General features: G+C 46.7%; 1 protein-coding gene across 7 annotated transcripts in view; it reads right to left on the reverse strand.

Moving 5' to 3' along the window:
- Positions 1-24,765, reverse strand: part of EDARADD (EDAR associated death domain) — a 96,489-nt gene that overhangs the window by 33,425 nt on the left and 38,299 nt on the right. For all 7 annotated transcript variants that reach the window (XM_045437263.1, XM_045437266.1, XM_045437264.1 and 4 more), the window contains 2 exons: positions 23,312-23,351; positions 9,188-9,246 (listed from right to left, as the gene is read on the reverse strand). In XM_045437263.1, the coding sequence (XP_045293219.1) occupies positions 9,188-9,246; positions 23,312-23,351 (99 nt within the window). The remainder of the gene's footprint in view (positions 1-9,187; positions 9,247-23,311; positions 23,352-24,765) is intronic.

A 24,765-nucleotide genomic window follows, 5' to 3' on the forward strand; every position in this document is an offset into this window, starting at 1 on the left:
AAAATACTCAACACCAAATCACTCAATATTGTTTTGGGTTGAATTGTGCCCCCTGCCCCGCCTCCAACTCCAAATTCATATGTCAGAGTCCTAACCTCAGAATATTTTGGAGTATTTTGGAAATAAGGTCTTTATGGAGGTAATCAAGTTAAAGAGAGGTCATCAGGGTGGGCCCTCATCTAACAGGACTGGTGTTCTTATAAAAAGGGGAAATTTGGAGACAGACACTCACATAGGGCCATACCCGGGAGCATGTGGGAGCAGCCTGCACACATGGAACATGAAGAGTTGACGCTGTGGTCCGTCTGGACCCCTCACCCCATGGATGTGGATGCCTGGTTTACCCCAGGCTTTCTCACTCTGCAACACAGAGACGTTCCCAGGACATGAAGAAATACGAGTGATGGGAGCCCACCCTAAAGCAGTCCAGCTGGCATCTCTGGGGGATGGGACCCAGGCACTGGTGCATTATAAAAGTTCTCCCAGTGATTCCTAATGTGCAGCCAGAGTCCAGAATTGTTGGGCTAAGCAGATCATAGGTGGGCATTAATGTTAGTAAGAAAATTTGTATCTGTTTTCTGCGGGCCACTAACAGGTGCTTTCCATGTTTTTAAAAAATTTTTTTAATGTTTATTCATTTTTGAGAGAGAGAGAGAGAGAGAGACAGAGCACAAATGGGGGAGGGGCAGAGAGAGAGGGAGACACAGAATCTGAAGCGGGCTCCAGGCTCTGAGCTGTCAGCACAGAGCCCGACGCGGGGCTCGAACCCACAAACCATGAGATCATGACCTGAAACTTAACCGACTGAGCCACCCAGGTGCCCCATCACGTTTTTACATCTGTCCTTAAGGATTCTCATTACTGTCTTCAATGCCAGATCCTACAGCAGCCACTCGAGATGCACAGGACCCCTGCCCCTCCCATGTGCACAGTCATGTCAGGCTCGTGCATTATCTAAAAATGGCCAAGAAGGGTAGGGTCGGGGGAGAATATGGCAGATGAAAGGTGACAGGTACATTTGTGACTAATCTCACATCACCTTCCACTGCCGATTTATGTTACCATAAACTAAAATTATTCATCTATCAACGCTGCCGTAGAATGGGTGAATCTAACCAGTGGTCAGATGCTATCCCTCCTATCCAGTGGTTTTGTTTGCAGGGGAGGAAGTGGGAGACATCAGAATCACCTACCGGGCTTGTAGGGGCACCTGGGTGGCTCAGTCCGTCAAGCTTACGGTTCTTGATTTTAGCTCAGGTCATGATCTCACGGTTCCTGAGTTCCAGCCCCGAGTCAGGCTCGTGCCAACATTGCAGAGCCTGCTTGGAATTCTCTCTCTCTTCCTCTCTCTCTGCCCCTCCCCCATGTCTCTTTCTCTCTCTCTCTATCAAAATTAAATAAACATTTAAAAGAATTAAAAGTTAAAAAAAAAAAAAAAGAATCACCTATGGGGCTTTTAGAATCTACTCCTGGGTTTAGGAAGGTTCTGCCCTCCCTTTTCCTGTTCTGGAAGCTCAGAGCTCCTACAACACTCCCTCCTCTCTACCCAGCCTGCCTCTCTTCTGAAACATGGCCAGTAGGGTGCTCTCACTAATGCCTCTCTACCCCTGTTCCCCCCAGAAAACAGCACTAACCCCGCACAGGAGAGAGTCCTAGAAAACTCTAAGGGGCCAGTCTCAAGATGCATGTGCCTGATTAAACCCCTGAGGTCAATGCCTCAAGCCGTGTTTGTCCCTTGCGTGTCCTGCCAGGTCAGCTCCTCTGTGGGTTTCTGGAGGGAGGAACCTGGCCTTGTGGGTCCCGTGCAAGCCACATTGCCACACCAGGGCCTGTGCGGGCGGAAGGGGTGAGGCTGCTGGTACCTGAGCCAGCACAACTCTTGATTTCTGGGGACTCTCCCCACCTTCTGCCTTGACTGGTTTTTTTTAGAACATGTTCCAAAGATACGTCATTTGCTCTGGTACCCTTAACACAGCAAGCTTGTGTCCACTTTCCTATTACAAATGGCAACTCCCACCGTGTGGGGCTCCCTGCCCCCTTCTCCTGCTTCATTTCTCTCCAAAGCACTATTGCCAGTAATAACAGACTTCATTGTCCTATTTGTTCCTGGTCAGTCTGACTTATGAATCACACACCCATAAAGCATTTATGATGTGCTTGATGACATTTTTAAGAGCTTAAAAAAGATCAACCGGTATCCTTACAAAGAGGGGGCATTTGTGCACAAAGACAGAGGAAACACTAGGTGAAGACACAGGGAAAAGACAGCCATCAACAAGCAAGGACAGAGGCTAGGACGGAGCCTGCCCCCGGCGCCCTCAGAAGGAACGGGCCCTGCCCACACCTTGATCTCAGACTTACGGGCTCCAGAGCTGGGACACCATACATTTCTGTTACTGAAGCCACCCCCGCTGTGGTACTTTGCAACAGCAGCCCTAGACATCAACACAGGTGTTCGGAATGCTACCCTCCCCTCTTCATTCCCCCTTCCACGTCCTGTACCTAAGCCCTTGGGATCGCATTCCCGGGTGAGCCAAAGAACCTCGGTGTTTCCTCTTAGCCATTCCCTGGACCAGCCACCGCTAGGATGACTTGGCTAAAGCTCTGTTTTTATGCCATCACTCTACAGGGAGACTCTTTCAGGAAGCTCCCCTGTCTGGGAGATGGAGACCGTGCTCCCACCCTGGCGCTCCAGGACTTGGCTGCTCCAGGAGCAGCACTTCCCAGAGTGGAGCTGAGGGGAAATGCTGGATGCAGGGGTTAACAGGCATGCTGAGGAGGTGGGGGAAACAAGGCTTTCTCTGTTCAGACAAGCCTGCCTCCCTGTCAAATGAACTCAGTCATCTCCTCTCTCTTTTCCCTTACAGATATGTGCTGAGATTGTCCAAGAATCCAAGGGAGAGTTTCTCAGCTTACCTGCCTATGGAGCCTCTGTTCTGGGAGCATCCAAAAACATTCCTACTCAGCTTTCCAGGCCAGAGATTTCAAATGCTAATTCTGAGTGTAGCTCTAAGCAGTCACCATTGTATCCCCACACCTAAGAGAGTAGTGGTATCAAATACTTGATGGAGGGATGGATGGATGGATGGATGGATGGATGACTGGGTGGGTGGGTGGGTGGATGGATGGATGGATGGATGGATGGATGGGTGACTGGGTGGGTGGGTGGATGGATGGATGGATGGGTGGGTGACTGGGTGGGTGGATGGATGGGTGGGTGGGTGGGTGGGTGGGTGGATGGATGGATGGGTGGGTGACTGGGTGGGTGGATGGATGGGTGACTGGGTGGGTGGGTGGATGGATCGATGGATGGATGGATGGATGGATGGGTGACTGGGTGGGTGGATGGATGGATGGATGGATGGATGGGTGGATGGATGGATGGATGGATGGATGGATGGGTGGGTGACTGGGTGGGTGGATGGATGGGTGACTGGGTGGGTGGGTGGGTGGATGGATGGATGGATGGATGGATGGACGGACGGACGGGTGACTGGGTGGGTGGGTGAGTGGACGGATGGGTGGGTGACTGGGTGGGTGGGTGGATGGATGGATGGATGGGTGACTGGGTGGGTGGGTGGATGGATGGATGGATGGATGGATAGATGGATGGGTGGGTGACTGGGTGGGTGGGTGGATGGATGGATGGATGGGTGACTGGGTGGGTGGGTGGGTGGGTGGATGGATGGATGGATGGATGGATGGATGGATGGGTGACTGGGTGGGTGGGTGGATGGATGGATGAGTGGACGGGTGGATGGCTGGCTGGATGGCTAAGTGGGTGGATGGATGTGGCATCATCTAAGCTCTTGCAATCCATTTCTTATTTATCAAACACTACCATGCTACTGCCTTGTTCATGATGGCCTGTGGCCTCCCTGCTGTATGGACAGAATAAACCCTTTAACCCCCTAATCTCTGCTAGATTTCCTCCCTTCCTGCCCCATTTAAGTGTTGCCATTCAAGACCCAACTCAAATCTGGCATCAGCTATCTCAGCTTCTAGAGTCTTTATGTATAAAAAGAATGTTTGTGCGGCATCTGGTTGGCTCAGTCGGTTGAGCTTTGGACTCTTGATTTCAGCTCACGTCATGATCCCAGGGTGGTAGGATCATGCCCCTCATCGGGCTCTGTGCTGAGCATGGAGCCTGCTTGGGATTCTCTTTCTCCCTCTGCCCCTCTCCCCTGATCAAGCGTACATGCTCGCTCGCTCTCTCTCTCTCTCTCAAAATAAATATTTTTTTATAAAAAGATTCTGTCTCTCTTCCCCTCTGCCCCTCTCCCCCACTTTCACTAACTCTCTTAAACAACAACAACAACAACAAACATTAAAAAGAATGTCTGTATCTTTACCTATCTCGCCTTTTTGGCCTATGAAAGAGCCGAGGTTCTTACTTTTAAAATGTTAACTCATCTATCCGCGCCTCTATTTATCGAACACCTGTGTGCCTATACCTCATCTTCCCTACCAGATAACACATTCCTTGAGGGAAATCAATGTGTTGCATGTTCCCCACAGAACATTTTCAACCGTATTATCAATAAGTATTTGCTAAGAACGTTAATCCTCTCTACCTTCCACAGGGAAAACAAATCCCACTAATTATTACACTTCTCCTCCTCCTGGTTTTAATCTCTCTGCTCCTCGATAATACCTTATCCTTTAAAATTTGATGTTTCCCATCTTGAGAAAAAAGAAGCCTTTTTTTCCCCATATTTTCTAACACTCTCCAACAACAATTTACTACTTTTCCTTGCCACCTTAAGCAATTTGACAGGACTGCATGAACTTTCTTGTCACCTGCTCACTCTTTAAGACTGGCAATCACGTTTTTGTCCCGATGACTGGTTTCTGCTTCTGAGCTCTTTTCTTCCGCTGGCCTCTAAAGCGAGGTGTTCCACAACTTCCACCCTTGGCTCCTCTCTTTGCTTTTCTACAAGGACTCTCTCCTTGGCAGTCTCGTCCGCTCCTGAGGCTTCAACTGTAATGTCCTGATGCACGAGTCCTAAATCAGTACCTAGTGCTGCGTTTTCTAGCACTTACCAGGCATTGCCACAAATCTCACATACCCCTCACTCTACAAACGTTTATCTCCTTTATCCCCAACCCACAAGTGGAACTTAATCCCAGCAACACATGAATCTTATCTTCTATCCGAATTCTCTATTTACATTCTTGGTAGAAACATCTCCCAGTCACAGGCTTAAAATTTACCCCCATCTTCTCTCCAGTCCCCCTGGGATCCCGTATGGTCATATGGCCACGACTTACAACCCCCAATAATTTCTATCAACCTGTGTCTGGCATTCAAGGCTCTGGGGCCCTGGCTCCAACATATCCCTCAGTCTTATCACCTAGGATCTCCTAATACTTCAGCTCCAGACAAAGCGTTCGTCAGGGGCTCTTTTGTCAGAGCACTGACATATACCATTCCTCATAGCAGGGGGAGGCCCTTGCCCTGCCCTCAGACACACATCCTAGAATCTACTTCTGTGTTAGAGATGGTCATACCATGGACCCATTCAAACTGATGGCAAAGCCATGTAGCAAACTGGATAAAATGTTTGTGAAATAGGGGCGCCTGGGTGGTTCAGTTGGTTGAGTGTCCAACTTCGGCTCAGGTCATGATCTCACGGTTCGTGAGTTCGAGCCCCGCATCAGGCAGACAGTGTGGAGCCTGCTTGGCATTCTCTCTCCCTCCCCGCCACCCCTCTCTCTCAAAATAAATGAATAAACTTAAAAAATGTTTGTGAGATAACATTACATAAGAAAAGCAAATCTCACTGACAGTTTTGACAATTATTCATATAAAAAAATGTACAAGGGAATACATCCAAATGTCAAACAATGGTTATATCAGAGCAGTGGAATTGTGAATGAGTTTTTTCATTTTTCTACATTCTAAATTTTACTTAGTGTGGTTTTTAAAATACATTTTTATTTTAGAATAGTTTTGGAATTACATATAACTTGAGAAGATGGTAAAGACAGGTCCTATATGCCCTACATTCAATTTCCTTTATTATTAACATTGCATGTTAGCATGATACTTTCATCACAGCTAAATAAATGAGTACTTTCACATGGTTTCTAAAACTTAAAGAAAAAAGAAAGAAAAAGAGAGAAAGAAAGAGGAAGAAAGAAAGAAAGAAAAATAAACTCTTTAGTTTGGTAAAACCAAATAACATAGAGGAAAATGTCATTCTTTCCATAACCTCGAATTCCAAGTTAGCATCCTGATATTTATTATTTTTATTATTACTTCAGCCTCCTCTTGGCATGGATATCGTTGGTTATCAACTGGAACAAATTTTGCTTTAACTATCATTTGCTATATGTTTGTGCAGGTAGCTAAAGTAGTTGAAACTTTATTGTTTCGTAAAGGTTCTGGGGAATGTTTTCTTGAACATAAAGTTCCATGGATATTAAAAAAAGATTTTTTTACATTTATTTATTTTTTGAGAGAGAGACAGAAAGAACGTGAGCAGAGGAGGGGCAGAGAGAGAGGGAGACACAGAATGGGAAGCAGCCTCCAGGCTCTAAGCTGTCAGCAAAGAGCCCAACACGGGGCTCAAACTCACGAGCCTTTGAGCCATGAGATCATGACCTGAGCCGAAGTCAGCCACTCAACTGACTGAGCCACCCATGTGCCCCTCGTTCCATGGAAAATTTTAAACCCTGTGAAGCATCCCCACATCCAGAATCTAATGTTGTGTGCACGCTGCTTCTCCAGCAAGTCCGTAAGCCCTGCTGCGGTCTTCCCTTGTCCGTTCCCCTCCCATTTTTTCTTACACCCAAGAACACCCAGTCCAGATCTGGGCTCCAAGTGTGTGCTCAGCAAATGCAACTTTTGATAAACTGAAGTAGTAGGACAGGATCTAGTAGATAGGGTATTGATTTTAAGTTCCTAAAATAAAGGATTCTTTATTATGAAATTTTGTCTGAGATGTCAGAGTTTGATCTTGCGTACCAGGACACTACAGCGTTTTCCCTCTGCATCATTCAAAGGAGGCACTCTTGCTAGAGTGAGTTTTAGTCTTAAAATGATAAAAATCATGAACATATCAAGTGTTAAATATTCTAAAGAGCATATTTTCAGCTTGCCTTTAACGTCTGAGCTCTAGAGGGGTGCCTGGGTGGCTCAGTCGGTTGAGCGTCCCACTACGGCTCAGGTCATGATCTTGCAGTCTGTGAGTTCGAGCCCCACGTCGGGCTCTGTGCTGACAGCTCAGAGCCTGGAGCCTGCTTCGGATTCTGTGTCTCCCTTTCTCTCTGCCCCTCCCCCGCTTGTGCTCTGTCTCTCTCTGTCTCTCTCAAAAAATGAATAAACATAAAAAAAAATTTAAGGTCTGAGCTCTAGAAAATGGATGGTGGGGGTTTTTGTTTGTTTTTTTTAAATGTTTCTCCTCTAGTGAGTTTCCTTTGTTCTGTCTGCCAAGTTGGTTTCAAAGAATCCTTCTGGATATCTAGCAGTTAGAACAAATCCTATAGATTACGCAAAGAAATAACTAACTGAAGCAGCAAGGTAGTGTCCTACTTTTCACAGGAATAGAAGACATTCTCTTTTAAAACGGAACTGAAAAAAAAACCTCAAATAGGCTTCTTCCTGTTTTATTTGTTGATAAATCTATTTTTCATCTTTTTAAAAATTTTTTTAATTTTTATTTTTTCATCTTTTAGTATTGTCTTTACTTCAAACAGCCAGATCTATGGCACTAAAATTAAAAAAAAAAAAAAATTATTGCACAGCGTCCTAAGGTATATTTGGTACCTAATCTTAACTGGTTTTGGAAAATCCCTAAAATCGAGCTAAACAAACAACATTCTTGTATCTTCATGGGAGTCTGTATCATGTTACAAAACGTGTGAGGAGCAAAACTTTGCCAAACAAATTAAGGAGTGCAAGAAAAGAAAATTTCATAGTTTGGGTTTACTCAAGTTGTTTAAAGGCAGTCAGTGCCAAAATCAATCCTTAGATTGTAATTCCAAGGAAACTGCTGAGGATTAATTAATAAGAAAGTGAGGGGTGCCTGGGTGGCTCAGTCGGTTAAGCGTCCGACTTCAGCTCAGGTCACGATCTCGCGGTCCGTGAGTTCGAGCCCCGCGTCGGGCTCTGGGCTGACGGCTCAGAGCCTGGAGCCTGCTTCGATTCTGTGTCTCCCTCTCTCTCTGCCCCTCCCCCACTCACACTCTCTTTCTCTCCTTCAAAAATAAACATTTAAAAATTACAAAAAATTAAATAAGTATATGATATTCACAGTGGGTGACTGAAAAGCCCCAAACCAGAGTTAAAAGCGGCGTCACTGACAACTTTCAAGAGAGATGTATACAATTAAAATTGACTGTTTTATCAACTACTGTGTAACTTTGCTTTATTGCAAAAGTGATTTGACTCTCCAGGAGTATCACTATTAATAACGTATGACAGGCTGATGTTTGACAAGCAAGCCTAAACAAAACCTCCAATTTGTCTTGCTAAAAATTAACTCGGTGTTATGGAACGGGCAGGACCGAACCAGTCCACCGTGAGGCAAGACAGGCTTTTTGAGACATTTGACACTCTAAATATAGCTCAGCAGATGTGAAGCATTATGCAATTTGGCTAAGAAGCTGTGAGCGAGTGGGAAGAAATGGACTGGACAGTACCAGAAGTGACTGAAACACACGGTGACCCAAGGAAGCTTCTGGAAGGAGGTACCTCAAGAGGTGAACAATGGAATGACAGGCAATTCTCAATTTTGGGGGTACATTTTTGTCCTGTCTGGGGTTTAAAAGAACATTCTTTTACAATCAGAAAACAACGCATGGATTTGCTTTTTGGAAAAAGATCATAAAAACAATGTGAAGTTTGACTTCTCATATGTGAGAAAAGTTTCATAAAAGCAGTACAAAAATGGCATAGGACTATCCGGTTTTGTTGCGGCTTAATAAACATTGATGGTCTGTGTTTAGCATATAGATAAATATTCATTTCAAAGGACGGATTAAAGGTACCATAGCTACTGAAAGCAAGAGACGTTTTGTCAATATCCCATACAACTGGGATGCTTCAAGATCATTTCCAGACTTATTTTATTACCTAGAAATCCTCTTCCTTATTTTCAAAGCTCTGGAAGAGAATCTCTAAGACCTTCCAGTTGGATTAGCAGGTACCTAAGGGTGAAAATAGAACCAAAACGATTCTTACCTCATGTGGCGCATCAGAATTTGTTGGGCCGTTCAAAGTGATTGGATCACATTCCTCAGCTGGGGGGGAAAAGAGACAAAGCTTGATAAAGAAAGGGCACGCTCTGCCGTGTGAGGCCTGCGATTGGGACTCAGTGCTATGTGCTGCTTTGACATCTGGTAAAATCGGGAGGACCTCGGTTCTCCTGCCCTCTCTGCTTCTAGGCATAAGGCCCCAGGCTCCCCACCACTGCCTGCGAGGGCACCAGGTGAGGGCACCAGGCACGGTTCCTACTTAACCCTGAGTACTGAGTTTCAGTTCCCCGCCAGCCCACTGAATTACTCAGACGAGCCGTCCCTGGGGAACCAGGGACGCTACCTCCTCTTGCTACTACTACCCTTACCACCTACAGCTGCTGGTGGCTGGTGCCCTCTGTTCCCGTGGGCAGCCTCGTGGGATGTGACCCTGCGTGGCTTGAGGTGTCCCCCTCCCCCAGGCTGTGAGCACAAGTGACTCATGTCAACCTCATCTGTCCAGTGTCAGGCATGTAACCCCTGGGCAGGATCCCTCCCGCACTGCTGGGGTGAACAGGAGGGGATCAAAGCAGCTGGCCTCGTGAACTGCATGGCCCAACCGCTATGGAAGACACTTCGTCAGATGTAACTAACTTCCCCGCCACAATTGAGGCTGCCTGGGGCTGGCCGACTTGCACTCTGGCCTACGCAGCACTGTGTGTCGTCTTTGTTCGGTGTTTGTCCTGTCCTCCCACCTAAAATGTCCCCGTCCCCAAGGTGAAAACTGTTATTGACTATGCCCCAGTGTGATGTGCTGTTGGGTTCGACTGACGTCTGGTGGGTCAGCTCTGAGCATCCCATCCATAAGCCAGTGCGCCTGGGCCCCGCGCAGCCGCTTACAGGAGCCAAAGGACCGATCCTGCAGTCATGGGCCCGCTGGTCCATACCAGACCCATAAGCAATACGACCTTCCTGGAGGTGGACCCAACCCCAAGCAGATTGACTGGCATTCCCTGGAGGAAGAGATGGCTCCCTACGAGGTGGGCCGTCAGCCTCCCAAGCCTCTCCCCGTCAACACTCAGAAAGTCTGCACCATGAACGATCAGAGACAGAAAGTGAGTGCTGACCCTTTATACAGGTAGAAGTAGAAATACTCTCAGGGAATCTGGGAGAAAGCCCCAAAAAACAAAGAAAAGGCAGGGCCATAGCAGAGCTCAGTTCCAGCCCACTGCCTGCTGGGCTGCTCGGCCACCTCTGCCTGGCTGCAAGGAACATCCTGATCCTCGGAGTTATCGGGGAAACCCGTGGTACCCCTGGGGCATGGCAAGGGGTTAGTTCGACCCTGACGCAAGCCCGGGGTCCTGAAACATATGAAAGCAACCGCTGCCCAGGAAGGCCCCAACCCCGTGGTACTGATTTGAGGCTCTGTGGAGGCGGAAATGCAGAAATACGAGCGGGGTGGAGGATTTCCCCACCTACCTGCACCCAGAGTTTATCCAGTGACGCAAAAAAGAAAAGGGGACGGAAATGAAAGAAAAAAACTGGACAGAAAATGGAAAGAAACGGGACACCGGGGAGGAGATGAAAGGAAAAAAAGGACTGCAAGCAGAGGTCCACAGTTTGACCCAATGGGAAATCCAACATTTACTGAAATAATTTACAGAGCCAACCAGTAAACAAGTGCTGGATACCCCTGTGCCTGACAACGTCGGTTCTGAATCAGCTTTAATACCTGCTGAAATGCACCAACCGGCAAACCCTCAGGGACTTAATCAGTCCCGGGGCTCCAATTACAGTTACACCTGGAGACGCCACTAAATGTAAACACGAGGTCCCCACGTAACCCTAGAGAGTTCTGGAACGTGAAACAGAAGACAAATGGGCATGACTCATCCTAACCAAAAGAACTATTGTTTTGCCTCATTTTCCCATGGTCACAGCACCCATTGCCTTAGATTGTCCCATGTGGGCATGGTGGCTCTGACTCAACAAATTACTATTAAATTAAATCTTTACAGTTAGAAGTTGATTTGAACGAAATGGGACCCTACAGACCTCTCAGTGCAAGCACCTAATATGGCCCGATGTAAATTAAACAGGACCTTCAAAGATCAAAACTTACTATGTAAGACCCGATTTGAGTGAAGGGTGGATTAACCGCTGCCTCTCCAATTAACAGCTGAATTTGGCCTGTTCTTAAACCCGAAAGGCAATGAACAGTGTCTCACAGGACATTACTGCGGCCTTAATGTGGTGGCCCCATCCATTAAGGCGCCAGACCCAATGCCCAGTATTTTTTAACTTACTGACTCCATCCCATCAGCCACTAATAAATATCTGGCTATTACCAACAGGGCTAATATGTTCTGCTCGGTGTCTATCTGAGCAACCTCTCAGGTGCCATGTGCCTTCATTGCCAAACGCAGTCGTACACGGTGACCGGGCTCCGTATGGGGGACCTAACAGCGTTGCCCTAGCACACGGTCTTTGCAGGCAAGATCTTAACTGCACCCAACCTTCTCCAGGATCGTGGGTATGCCAATATGGATGACATCCTCCTCCGAGGATATCTATTTGACGTTCATCCAAGCCATACAACATCCATAAAAGAGCTCACAGAAAGGGAACAGGACACTGACCCCCACACAGCGTGCGGCCCTACCACCTTGGTTAAATTCCTGAGAATCTGTTGGTAAGTTAAGGGCTGCTCCATCTCTGACATGGTCAATAAAGAGTTAAAAAAAATAGGGGCGCCTGGGTGGCTCAGTCTGTTGAGTGTCTGACTTCAGCTCATGTCATGATCTCGCGGTTCATGAGCTCGAGCCCTATGTCCGGCTCTGTGCAGACAGCTCAGAGCCTGGAGTTGCTGCAGACTCTGTGTCTCCCTCTCTCTCTGCTCCTCTCTCATTCATGCTCTGTCTCTGTCTCTCAAAAATAAATAAATGCTAAAGAAAAACTTTTTTAAGTGTTATCAAAATAAGAAAAACAAAAACAAAACATTAAGGGACACCTGGGTGGCTCAGCTGGTTGAACCTCTGACTCTTGATTTTGGCTCAGGTCATGGTCCCAGGGTCATAGGATCTAGCCCTTTGTCAGGCTCTGTGCTGAGTGTGGAGCCTGCTTGGCACACTCTCATTCTTTCCCTCTCACCACCCCGCCCATCCCCTGCTCGTTCTCTCTTTCTCTGAAATAAAATAAAAAATAAAAAACAAAGAGTTATGGACCCTCTCAGTACTTACTGCAAGTTAATACAAGTCCAACATCTTCTAGTTTGGGGTGAGTTCTGGAAGCAATGTATTCCTCATTTCCATAGTTTATTTGTTCTCACTGACACACTTACTTGTAAAGTGCTTCACTGTAAATCTGGCTCCCTCTAACAAAAGCCTACAACACGCATTCTCTGAGACCCCTTCACCATAAGGGTTTAAACAACCTCCTCATATTCTTCCTGAAGTCTCTGGACCACCCATGACCGCCATATGCTGTCTACGTGCTTCTGATGCATGAAAGTGCCCTGCTAGACCCTTCTCTCCATACACCACTAGGGCAGCGACTGCTGGCTGCACACTGGGCTCTTCTGGAAACAGAGGCTCTCACTGACCCTGCACCTGTGAGCCTTCATACCCTGCTGCCTATTATGCCTTGAGTCACAGAAGCAGCTCCGTACAAGCTTGACATGGCTACTGAGACTTTACTGCTACTGAGTGGAGACAAACATGGGCCTTATGGCATGTTCCACCCATAGGAGGGCACGGTCTCCACTATCCTCAGGCTCTTGCCAGATGCCATGGTGCTGGAAGAAGTCACCCTTCTGACATTTCCTGGTTACCTGGGGAGCCCCTTCAGATCAACTGAGCGAACAACAGTGGGAATTTGTAGATTTTACAGGTGATATCAACACCATCATACATGATGGAGTTCATGGATAGTTATGCTTTCTAGCCCTCAGTCAACACGTCCCTGTTAAAAGACTGCCAAACTTCAGGTGGTCATCTTAGTGCTGGATGCCCTGGCCAACAAGCGGCCCCGTCGGCACTTTTTTTTTTTAAATACAAACTCTTGGACCACTGCCCAAGACTTGCCCACTCTGGGACAGAACTCTGGGAATCTCTTGCCTCACATATGAAGAGAATGTAAATCAAGGTAACAGATATCTCTGCACATAGTAAGGCCACAATGTAAGGCCTCACTAGAATATTCTCTATCCCCTTTGGAGTTCCAGACATTACTGCTAGTGACCAAGATATTCATTTCACTTCTCAGAACACAATGCCCGGCTCTAAAAGAAGCCACTCAACCGAATTTCCATCTACTCTCTAGGCAACCAGTTAAACCGAAAGGGAGGATGAGCTCCTCACAGAATTCCTATTTTATAGAACAAATAGAGCTCTTGCCTTGGGTCACTATTGCCACAGGCATTGGTTATCTAAAAAAAATTTTTTTTTAAATATTCATTTATTTTTGAGAGAGAGACAGAGACCAAGTGGGGAAGGGACAGAGAGGGAGGGAGACACAGAATCCGAAGCAGCTCCAGACTCCGAGCTGTCAGCACAGAGCCTGACGCGGGGCTTGAACCCACAAATCGCGAGATCATGACCTGAGCCGAAGTCGGACACTTAACCGACTGTGCCACCCAGGTGCCCTGGTATTGGTTATCTAAATTCATGCTCTCTGGGGACATGCCCTCACTATACCAGTGCCATACCACATGGCCCACCCTCTCCTGGTCCAGTGTCTGGTGTGCTTTTTAGGGAGGCCCTTCCCTACCCTCTAAGTCCCAATCATCACTAAGATTTAAATTGAAGTCAAGGTTATCATGGAGTCAATTGTGGTATAAGATCTAAGACTAAGACTCAATACTAGCACTGCCTTGACATCTGGTAAAAATCAGGAGGGCCTCGAATGGCCGAGGTGCAAAGCTTTCCGCACGCTGCCCCGTGATCGGCCCCTGAGCCGAGCACCAGGCACGGTTCCTACTTATCCCTGAGTACTGAGTTTCAGTTCCCCGCCAGCCCGCTGAATTACTCAGGTGAGCCGATCACATCCTCCCTGGGGAGCCAGGGACGCTACCTCCTCTCACTACCCCCACCCTTACCACCTACAGCCCCCGGTGGCTCACTCTGTTCCCAAGGGCAGCCCCGTGGGATGTGACCCTGTGTGGCTTGCGGTGTCCCCCTCCCGCAGGCTGTAAGTACAAGTGACTCACGTCAATCTCATCTGTCCGGTGTCAGGCAGGCGTGGCCATCCCCATAACCCTAGGGCAGGATGCCCCCCCTTCCCCAGGGGGTGAGTAGGAGGCACTCCGGACACATTTCCCTCTGCTTCACATCACAACAAATTCCTCTGTGCTCATTCATCTGTCTGACATTTTACCAAGCCTTTCAGATTAGCAGAGTGGGATTTTACTTGTCTTGATGGGTCACCCTCCTAAAAGCCAAAGCTGCGGCAGCTCTCTTGTCTAAGTGGCCACGGCCAGCGCACGTCAAAGGCACCTGACATGCGTGTGAAACGTGTTAACACCTTTCAAAGAATTCACTTTGGAAAGGAACCTCCATGCTTAGGGTTGTCTGACACAGGTGTTGGCTTCACAGCTCCCCAATGGTGGTGACGATGGCACAGGTGTGTGACAAACTGATTCGGGTCCATCGGATTTTAATCTGTGCGGAATTCCTTCCTGCACGCTAAACTTGAAAGTTGACAGAAATACAGAACGTTATGAAGGAAAGGTTTATGTCGATTTTGAGAGGTGTAAAGCTTTAAATAAAGAATCAGTTATCAGGGTCCAACAGCTAAGACTGAATGAGGGATTGATTGAGTCATCTCTTTTCCACATTAACATTCATTCACCGGTTGAGCGCCGGGCTGCTGGATTTGTTCAAACAAGGTGCTACTACGTTCACTGCTCCTGTACAATTCCCGCTAAAGGACAATCTTTCCCATTAACAGAATTATCTGAGAAATTTATGCAATTATTTATTTACTTATAGATTTTTTTTTAATTTTTTTTTTTTTAACATTTATTTATTTTTGAGACAGAGAGAGAGCATGCACAGGGGAGGGTCAGAGAAAGAGGGAGACACAGAATCTGAAACAGGCTCCAGGCTCCGAGCTGTCAGCACAGAGCCTGACGCGGGGCTCGAACCCACGGGCCGCGAGATCATGACCTGAGCCGAAGTCGGAGGCTTAACCGACTGAGCCACCCAGGCGCCCATACTTATAGATTTTTAAAAATAAATGTTTCTTCATTTTTGAGAGAGACAGCATGAATGGGGGAGGGGCAGAGAGAAAGAGGGAGACGGGATCTGAAGCAGGCTCCCGGCTCTGCACTGACAGTAGGGATCCCCACACCGGGCGCAAACTCAAGGACCCATGAGATCGTGACCTGAGCTGAAGCTGGACGCTCAACTGACTGAGCTACCCAGGGGCCCCTCTCTGAGAAATTTAAACTAAAAGCATGGTTTTTTACTAAGATTCTAGATGGTATCTTTCAAAAGGAGAGCAGTAGAGATCTTGCCTTGGCTTGAGTTCCTGAGTATAGTCCCCAGCATTCTGGCATGTGAATGAAGTACCTCTGGGGCTTGTTAACAATGCAGATTCCTGGGCTCCACGCCAGACTTCCTTAACTGGAATCTCAGGGGCCCCAAGGGTCTGACATTCCACAGGCGCCCCACAGAATTCTCATGCACACCCCGGCCGAAAGTCACGGAAACGTGATTTCAGTCACACGGATCCTCAGAATGGCTAGTGTCATAACTGCCAACTCAGCGTTTGTGCAAAAACATGGTTGCTCCCCCAGCAGGATGACACCTTGAACTTAAGTAGTTACTTTTGTGAAGTGGTGCACCCCAGACATTCCCGTGGTCATTATCTCTCTCCTCTCTGCCCTCCACAACAGAAAAATAAAATTTGCAGGGTGGTCACCTTTGCATTCAAATCATACGCTGGGGGAGAGGGGTTGATTTGGGTATGTATTGTAACAGGAGGTTCCCAACAGAGTCCCAGTCCAGGTTGAGTGGGAGGGAATGAATTTATGGATTAAGCAGGACCAGCACACAGAAACTCATGCAGGCAGTAGGGGTGTTTAGTTTCCTGTTAGAACAAGGAAGCTTACCAGCAAAATGCTGTCAATCTAATGAGGAGAGAAATCATATAAAATACAGCGTATTGGCTTGCTAGTTTTAAGGCAAACATTTTTTTTTTTTTTTTTTTTTTAACGCTTGAGAGAGAGCACATCGGGAGACGGGGCAGGGAGGGGCAGAGAGAGAGGGAGAGGGAGAGAGAGAGAGAGAGAGAGAGAGAGAGAGAGAATCCCAAGCAGACTCTGCACTGTCAGTGTAGAACCAGACCCTGGGCTCGAGCTCACAAACCCCAGATCATGACCTGAGCCAAAATCAAGAGTTGGACAACTTAACCGACTGGGCCACCCAGGCGCTGCTAGGGCAAACATTTTTACTTCTGATTTTAGTGAATTCCCTCATATCTGTTTATTTTTTCCTAACGTTTTCAAGTGGAACCACTGTTTCTACATTTAGTTAACAAATTGTTCTAAAAGGTCCCCAAATATCATCTACGCTTTTGTTCAAATTCCTCAAATTCAGTAACAATAGAATGAGTTTGCTTTACTTCTCTTTAGCTTAAAATTCACCATGAAATATTTTGAGTAAGAGACAAGAGCAGTAATACTAGAGAAAAAAGATGATAAAAGCTTGACTGATTTATGATGTATTTATGTGCAATTTCCCCTCACTGGGAATAGTGGTTCAAAAATCAGAATTCTTTTTCCAAACACATTTTCTCTCAAGATGTGAAGAGTCACATTCCCTTCAGAACACGGAAGTCAGCAGTTTCTACAAGATATCAGGAACTCTGTGATATAAAATAAGCCCCACTTTTGTCACAAACTGTAGACTCTCATCCTTTTTAATAGCTGTGTAATATTCTACTTCACACACACACACACACACACACACACACACACACACACCATCTTTCTTATCCATTCATCTGTCAGTGGACACGTGGGTTGCTCCCATATCTTGACTATTATAAACAATGTTGTAATAAACATAAGAGTGCATAGATACTTTCAAATTCATGTTTTCATTTTCTCCGGGGAAATACCCAATAGTGGAATTATTGGATCATACGATATCTCCATGTTTAATTTTTTGAGGAACCCCCCTACTCTTTTGCACTATGATGTGTACCGGAAACTAATGTGTCAACTATACTGAAATGAAAAAATATTTTAATAAAATAAGTCTCACTCTTAGTCCTGAGTTTAGGGCCTGCAGGCTCTCCCAGAAAAGCTCTCATAAAAGAGGCCTGACACATGAACCCTGACAGAATGAACCCCTTGAAATCTCTAAAATCAGGGGAGGAGGAAGTTGCACATTTGTTCCTGATAAGAACACAAGTTAAACAATATGTTTCATCTCAAAAACATGCTGATCACTGAAATAGCACTAGATTTCCACAATTGATTTAGGGTAAAACCACAGTATTCAGAACCACTCTGGTTTGGACTGTGTAAAGGAATAGTGTTAACATGAATACAGTAGGAATACACTAGAAGTACAATAAAGGTTTTGTGAAACATGCTGAATCTGCCTAAGAAAATAAATTTTGAAGACTTTTTAACCATATGGAAATAATTCAAGCTAACTACAGATAAATCCTCTGATGGGGCGCCTGGGTGGCTCAGTCGGTTGAGCGTCCGACTTCGGCTCAGGTCATGATCTCGCGGTCCGTGAGTTCAAGCCCCGCGTCGGGCTCTGGGCTGATGGCTCAGAGCCTGGAGCCTGCTTCCGATTCTGTGTCTCCCTCTCTCTCTGACCCTCCCCCGTTCATGCTCTGTCTCTGTCTCAAAAATAAATAAATGTTAAAAAAAAAAATTTTTTTTTAAATAAAAAAAAATAAAAAAAAATCCTCTGTTAAATAAATAGGACACCCTCAAATTTACTTAAACATTGTGAGTCCAACTCTGGACTTCATTAGATTACATTTACTTTGAAATCTATAAATTAGCACTCCTGTATCCCTTGGGTAAATTCCTAGCAGTGCTATTGCTGGGTCATAGGGTAGTTCTATTTTTGGCAGTGCTTTCAACAATAGCCAAATTATGGAAAGAGCCTACATGTCCATCAGCTGATGAATGGATAAAGAAGATGTGGTTTGGGGCGCCTGGGTGGCGCAGTCGGTTAAGCGTCCGACTTCAGCCAGGTCACCATCTCGCGGTCTGTGAGTTCGAGCCCCGCGTCAGGCTCTGGGCTGATGGCTCAGAGCCTGGAGCCGGTTTCGATTCTGTGTCTCCCTCTCTCTCTCTGCCCCTCCCCGTTCATGCTCTGTCTCTCTCTGTCCCAAAAATAAATAAACGTTGAAAAAAAAAAATTAAAAAAAAAAAAAAAAAGAAGATGTGGTTTACATATACAATGGAATACTACTTGGCAATGAGAAAGAATGAAATCCTGCCATTTGCAGCAATGTGGATGGAACTGGAGAGTGTTATGCTGAGTGAAATAAGTCAGTCAGAGAAAGACAGATATGTTTTTTTCACTCATATGTGGAACTTGAGAAACTTAACAGAAGACCATAGGGGAAGGAGAGGGGGGAAATAATAGTTACAAACAGAGAGGGAGGGAGGCAAACCACAAGAGACTCTTAAATACAGAGGACAAACTGAGGGTTGATGAGGGTACGGGGCAGGGGGAAAATGGGTGATGGGCATTGAGAAGGGCACTTGTTGGGATGAGCACTGGGTGTTGTATGGAAGCCAATTTGACAATAAATTATATTTAAAAATTAATTAATTAAAAAGAAATCTATAAATTAGACTCTACATTGATTCATATGGGTTTTCTTTCCCTAAAAACATTTATAGTGAGAAAAGTACCATATATGTTTAATGATTATACTGGCCCCATTGGTATGTTTAAAAAAATACTGGCAGGGGCACCTGGGTAGCTCAGTTGGTTAAGTGTCTGACTTCGGCTCAGGTCATGATCTCATGGTTCACAAGTCCTAGCCCCGTGTCAGGCTCTGTGCTGACAGCTCAGAGCCTGGGGCCTGCTTTGGATCCTGTGTCTCCCTCTCTCTCTGCCCCTCCCCCCACTCAGGCTCGCTCTCTTTCTCTCTCTCTCTCTCAAAATAAACATTAACATTTTTAAAAAAAAATACCATCAGTTATTAAATCATAGATATTATTGAATACAAATGTTGGAATAAGTTTTTATTTATTTATTTAACATTTATTTATTATTGAGAGACAGAGAGAGACAGAGCATCAGCACGGGAGGGGCAGAGAGAGGAGACACAGAATCCAAAGCAGGCTCCAGGCTCTGAGCTGTCAGCACAGCACAGAGCCCGATGCAGGGCTCGAACTCACAAACCGGGAGATCATGACCCGAGCTGAAGTCGGATGCTTAAGCGACTGAGCCACCCAGGCGCCCCTGGAATAAGTTTTTAAACTTCTGGACATTCAGTATAAGATGATGTGTTTCTTTGGAGATGAGAAATTATGTGCCTAATAATACTATTCTCCAGGCGCTTGGGTGGCTCAGGTGGTTGAGCGTCCAACTTGTCTAACTCTTGATTTTGGCTCAGGTCATGATCCCAGGTGGTGGGATTGAGCCCTCCGCTGGGCTCCGTGCTAAGAGCCTGCTTAAGGTTCTCTCTCTCCCTCTGCCCCTTTCCCGCATTCGCACTTGCATGGTCTCTCTCTCTCTCTCTCTCTCTCTCTCTCAAATTAAAATAATAATAATAATAAATTTTTTTTTCAACGTTTATTTATTTTTTTTGGGACAGAGAGAGACAGAGCATGAATGGGGGAGGGGCAGAGAGAGAGGGAGACACAGAATCGGAAACAGGCTCCAGGCTCTGAGCCATCAGCCCAGAGCCTGACGCGGGGCTCGAACTCACAGACCGCAAGATCGTGACCTGGCTGAAGTCGGACGCTTAACCGACTGCGCCACCCAGGCGCCCCAATAATAATAATAATAATAAAAAGAGTAATAGATAATACTGTTCTCCGTGAATAAGAATAGAAGAAAAATCTAGTCACATTTCTTACAACGGTGGTTTTCACAGTCATGCTACTTATAAACTCATTGCCATTTTAATTAAGATTTTGTAAAACTCAAATTCTAGGAGAAACCCAATAGTAGTTACTGTAGTATCAGACTGGTAAGCAACCAGTCTTTTTTTTTTTTTTTTCCAAAACAGGAAGTCATGTTCAAGGGTGTTAAAAAAGATCTTTAGACAGATCTAACCATGACACTGCAATCCCAGAGTCACTGCAGCTCAGTGGCTGTCTCAAACAGTGCCACTTTTGCCACAGTGCTGGGACAGCATCCTCAACCCTGATTTTTCCTACTTCTTTCTACCAGATTTCCCTCCACCATCTGATGCTCACCTATGCCAGGCACTGTTCTGGACTCATTTCACTGAATTCTTTTTTCTTTTTTAAAAAAATGTTTATTTATCTTTGGGGGGGGGGGGCGGAGAGAGAGGGAGACACAGAATCCAAAGCAGGCTCTAGACTCCCAGCTGTCAGCACACAGCCCAACAAGGGTCTCGAACCCACGAACCATGAGATTGTGACTTGTGCCAAAGTCGACCCAGGCGCCCCCCATTTCACTGAATTCTCACAAGCACCATGGGAGGGGATGAAAATATTGTCCTCCCAACACTACAGACAGGAAACCGAGATCCTGAGATGTGGAGCCATCTGCTGAGGGCACTCAGAGCCCAGCAGGCCATGGTCTGGCTATAGTTCAGTTCTCTTGTCTATGTGCCTCCCTGGTGGATACACCAAATCCTTGAAACGTCTTAGGCTCCTTTTTTTTTTTTTTTAAGAGAGAGAGCAAGCACAGGGGAAAGAGAAAGAGAGAGAGAGAGGGGGAGAGAGGGGGAGAGAGGAGGAAAGAGAGGGGGAGACAGGGGGAGACAGGGGGAGAGAGGGGGAGACAGGGGGAGAGAGGGGGAGACAGGGGGAGAGAGGGGGAGAGAGGGGGAGACAGGGGGAGACAGGGGGAGAGAGGGGGAGACAGGGGGAGAGAGGGGGAGACAGGGGGAGAGAGGGGGAGAGAGGGGGAGACAGGGGGAGACAGGGGGAGAGAGGGGGAGACAGGGGGAGACAGGGGGAGACAGGGGGAGAGAGGGGGAGACAGGGGGAGACAGGGGGAGAGAGGGGGAGACAGGGGGAGACAGGGGGAGAGAGGGGGAGACAGGGGGAGACAGGGGGAGACAGGGGGAGACAGGGGGAGACAGGGGGAGACAGGGGGAGACAGGGGGAGAGAGGGGGAGACAGGGGGAGACAGGGGGAGACAGGGGGAGAGAGGGGGAGAGGGAGAGAGAATCCCAAGCAGTGCGGAGCCTCATGCAGGGCTCGATCCCACAACCCTGGGATCATGACCTGAGCTGAAATCAAGAGTCAGATGCTCAACCAACTGAGCCACCAGGTGTCCCAGGCAGGCTCTTAAAGTGAGGTCTGCATCCCAACCACTCAGGTGTGCAAATACACACAGGTGCCTGGGCCTGACCCCAGACCTACCATGTTGTGATTTCAGAGCAGCTGGGCCCAGAATCTGCATTATAAACGAGCCTCCCCCACACTCCCAGATGGTTCTTCAGTGCACGCTGAAGTCTGAGGAGCACCATCGAAGGCTGCCTCCCATCTGTCCCTGGCTGCCTGGCTTGCACCTTGCACCATCTTGCTGAACTAAAGAGTTAAATCACACACTGGAGGATTCGGGACACTTAGAAGTCATTCAACAGGGGAAAGGAGGAAGTGAGCTTGCCAGATGCCACCCCTACCACAGCCAGGACGTGGACTCCATCTTGGCTTTCGGTCTCTTTTCCCTACATCACTGCCACCCCCAGGACATGCACGGGAGGCAAAAGAATTTAAACTCTAACAGTGTAATTTCTGGATGCAAAGAGAAGAGTCTGGCGAATAAGGGATGGAGGGGAGGGGAGCTTTGGTAGAGCCCTAGACTTCACCTCAGGTGGGCCCAGGCAGGGAGCTCCCTCCCAACTCTCCAGTTGGGTGACCCTATGATCACCCCGTCACAAAGACTGCCAGGAAAAGCCATGTTGGCGGGTGCCAGGAAGCCCTACCTCTCCAGGAAGCTGGGGGCCCCTGCCATCTCTGACGCTGGTCAGATCTGATTGTCCCCCACCTCCCCCACTCTGGGTTGTCAGCAGAGCACGAGGTAAATGCTCCAGTAGGGCAACCAGCAGCTTGGCCTCCAGAGCAGACACAGCTTTGTGCACGGCACCACAAGAGAAATCGGGAATGGCTGAGCCTAGCCATCTTTCTGGTCTGTACTGTGCCGAAAACGTTAGCCTGTGAATTACAAAAGATAGGTTTCTGGGGGATTTCTGTTTGTCTGTTTTCTGCTTTAGGGCCTGACAAGCATCCTTTGCCCCTCTGTCTAGTAAGAGAACCCTCCTTCCTGTGGTTTGGGTAGAACTTACTCTACACTCTCCCCCACCCAACCTCAAGGCTCATACCTGACCCATGCCCTCTTCCATCCTCCTGATGGCAACAGACGATTCACAGATGGCCACATGACCCAAACCACCCATATGACAGTCATCCCCAGAATTATGTGGGTGTTAGGGGAAACCCCCCCCCCCCAACCTTGCTCTGCCATCTTGAGGGGGCACTGCATAAAGCTGGAGGCATTGGTGACCACCTTTCCCATCATGAAGGGAAAGCCTGCCCAAAACTGGAGCCAAGACAGAGCCATGAGAGGGACGGAAAGACAGAGAGACCGAGCCCGAGAGCATCATTTAAATGCTTGCATTTAGCGTCCAAAGACCCTAAGCCAATATGTCCCTCCTCCCTATTTAAAAATTAACTTGAGTTAGACTTCTGTCACTTGCATCCCAGAGTCCTGGCTATCTTCATTTCAGGCATGTGAAAAACACCACAGGAATTTAATGGATAATTTCTAATGAAGTATGTTACAGATTTAAATAAGAAAATTCATGCCTGGGATCATCCACAAGTCGTCAGCTAAATTATCAGTATGTTTCTGTTTTACACATGAGAAATTGCTTTGACTGGTGCTTTGTTCAAGATATTAAAATAATCACAAGTTCAAGTAGTTATATTAACCGTACATACCTTTAGGGAGTCCTGTATCTTGAATGGGGTATTTGTCTGACTGTGGAAACCAACAAAAGAAGAGAGTTATTCTTAAACACCATAGTCAATTGTAAGATCAAAGTGAAAAGAAAGCTTTGTTTTGGGGAAGTCATAATTTTAGTTTAAAACCTCGTAAGTTTCTAGCCATGGCTTTATCAACAGGCCTGACCCATTGCTTGTTTTTATGCTTAGTTCATAAAAAAATGAAATCTATGTTGACAAGAAGTTAATGTTGGAACATGAGCTAGAATAAGCCTTCTCAGTTTCCTCAGCTCTGACCACTAAACCACACTTCCTCTCTTTTCTGCAGTGCTATTTCCCCTATTTCCTGTAGTTTAAAATTGAGGAACGTTTTCATGAATTATGGGGATACACTGATATCTTGTCATCATTTCTGTGATACTCATTTGGGTCAATAAGCCTGCGTGCCAGGCGGTATTCACTATTGGAGAGCTCTGTCCTGGGTTGACTGGGATGGGATTCAAAAGCCAACCATCCCTACTGACCTGCACAAAGATCTACAAAGATCTACTCATTATGCATGACCATACACAGTTCCTCAATGCCCTGGATGAGGGCAATTCCATTGGAGGGAATTCGAAATAGCAAAGGCTCTTACAATCATGTATGTCTTTGTTGGTACCTCCATGCAGGTATCTAATGTTCTGAACACTTTGACTTCCGATTAAAGAATGGAGTAATTCTTGGGGCGCCTGGGTGGCGCAGTCGGTTAAGCGTCCGACTTCAGCCAGGTCACGATCTCGCGGTCCGTGAGTTCGAGCCCCGCGTCGGGCTCTGGGCTGATGGCTCAGAGCCTGGAGCCTGTTTCCGATTCTGTGTCTCCCTCTCTCTCTGCCCCTCCCCCGTTCATGCTCTGTCTCTCTCTGTCCCAAAAATAAATAAACGTTGAAAAAAAAAAAAAATTTAAAAAAAAAAAAATAAATAAAGAATGGAGTAATTCTCTGATGACTTACATGAGAGGAGCGAGAATGTGCCCAGTCTCCCTATCCTGTCCCCTAACCCCTGTTCAGCTCCCACCCTCCATCTGGGGCCTTTGGGTCCATGCCCTCCAGCCTTAAAACGAAAGTTACACCTTCCAACTTGCCTGTAGGTCTCACACATGTCCTCCTCTGACAGAAGAGAAGGAGAAACAAATGTGGAACCAAGAATTTTGTTTTAAATCCCTTTCCTTGCAGTTACTTTGGAGATGAACAGTGAAGCTTCAGAAGCTCTAGGAGCCTCGAACTCCTCTTCCACAGAAGAAATCAATCAATCATGGAGAACTTAAAAAGTCAAGTTTTCCCTCAGACTAAATTCTTCTTGATACTCTGTTCTCCAGAGAATGGAAAACACACCTGTCCTATAACACTTACCAGGCTGTTTTTAAAGTATGTAGTTGTCTATTTCCTGGAACAAACTTGGAGTTTTTCAAG

This window comes from Leopardus geoffroyi, chromosome D2 (assembly GCF_018350155.1).
Source record: "Leopardus geoffroyi isolate Oge1 chromosome D2, O.geoffroyi_Oge1_pat1.0, whole genome shotgun sequence".
Classification (NCBI taxonomy): domain Eukaryota; kingdom Metazoa; phylum Chordata; class Mammalia; order Carnivora; family Felidae; genus Leopardus; species Leopardus geoffroyi.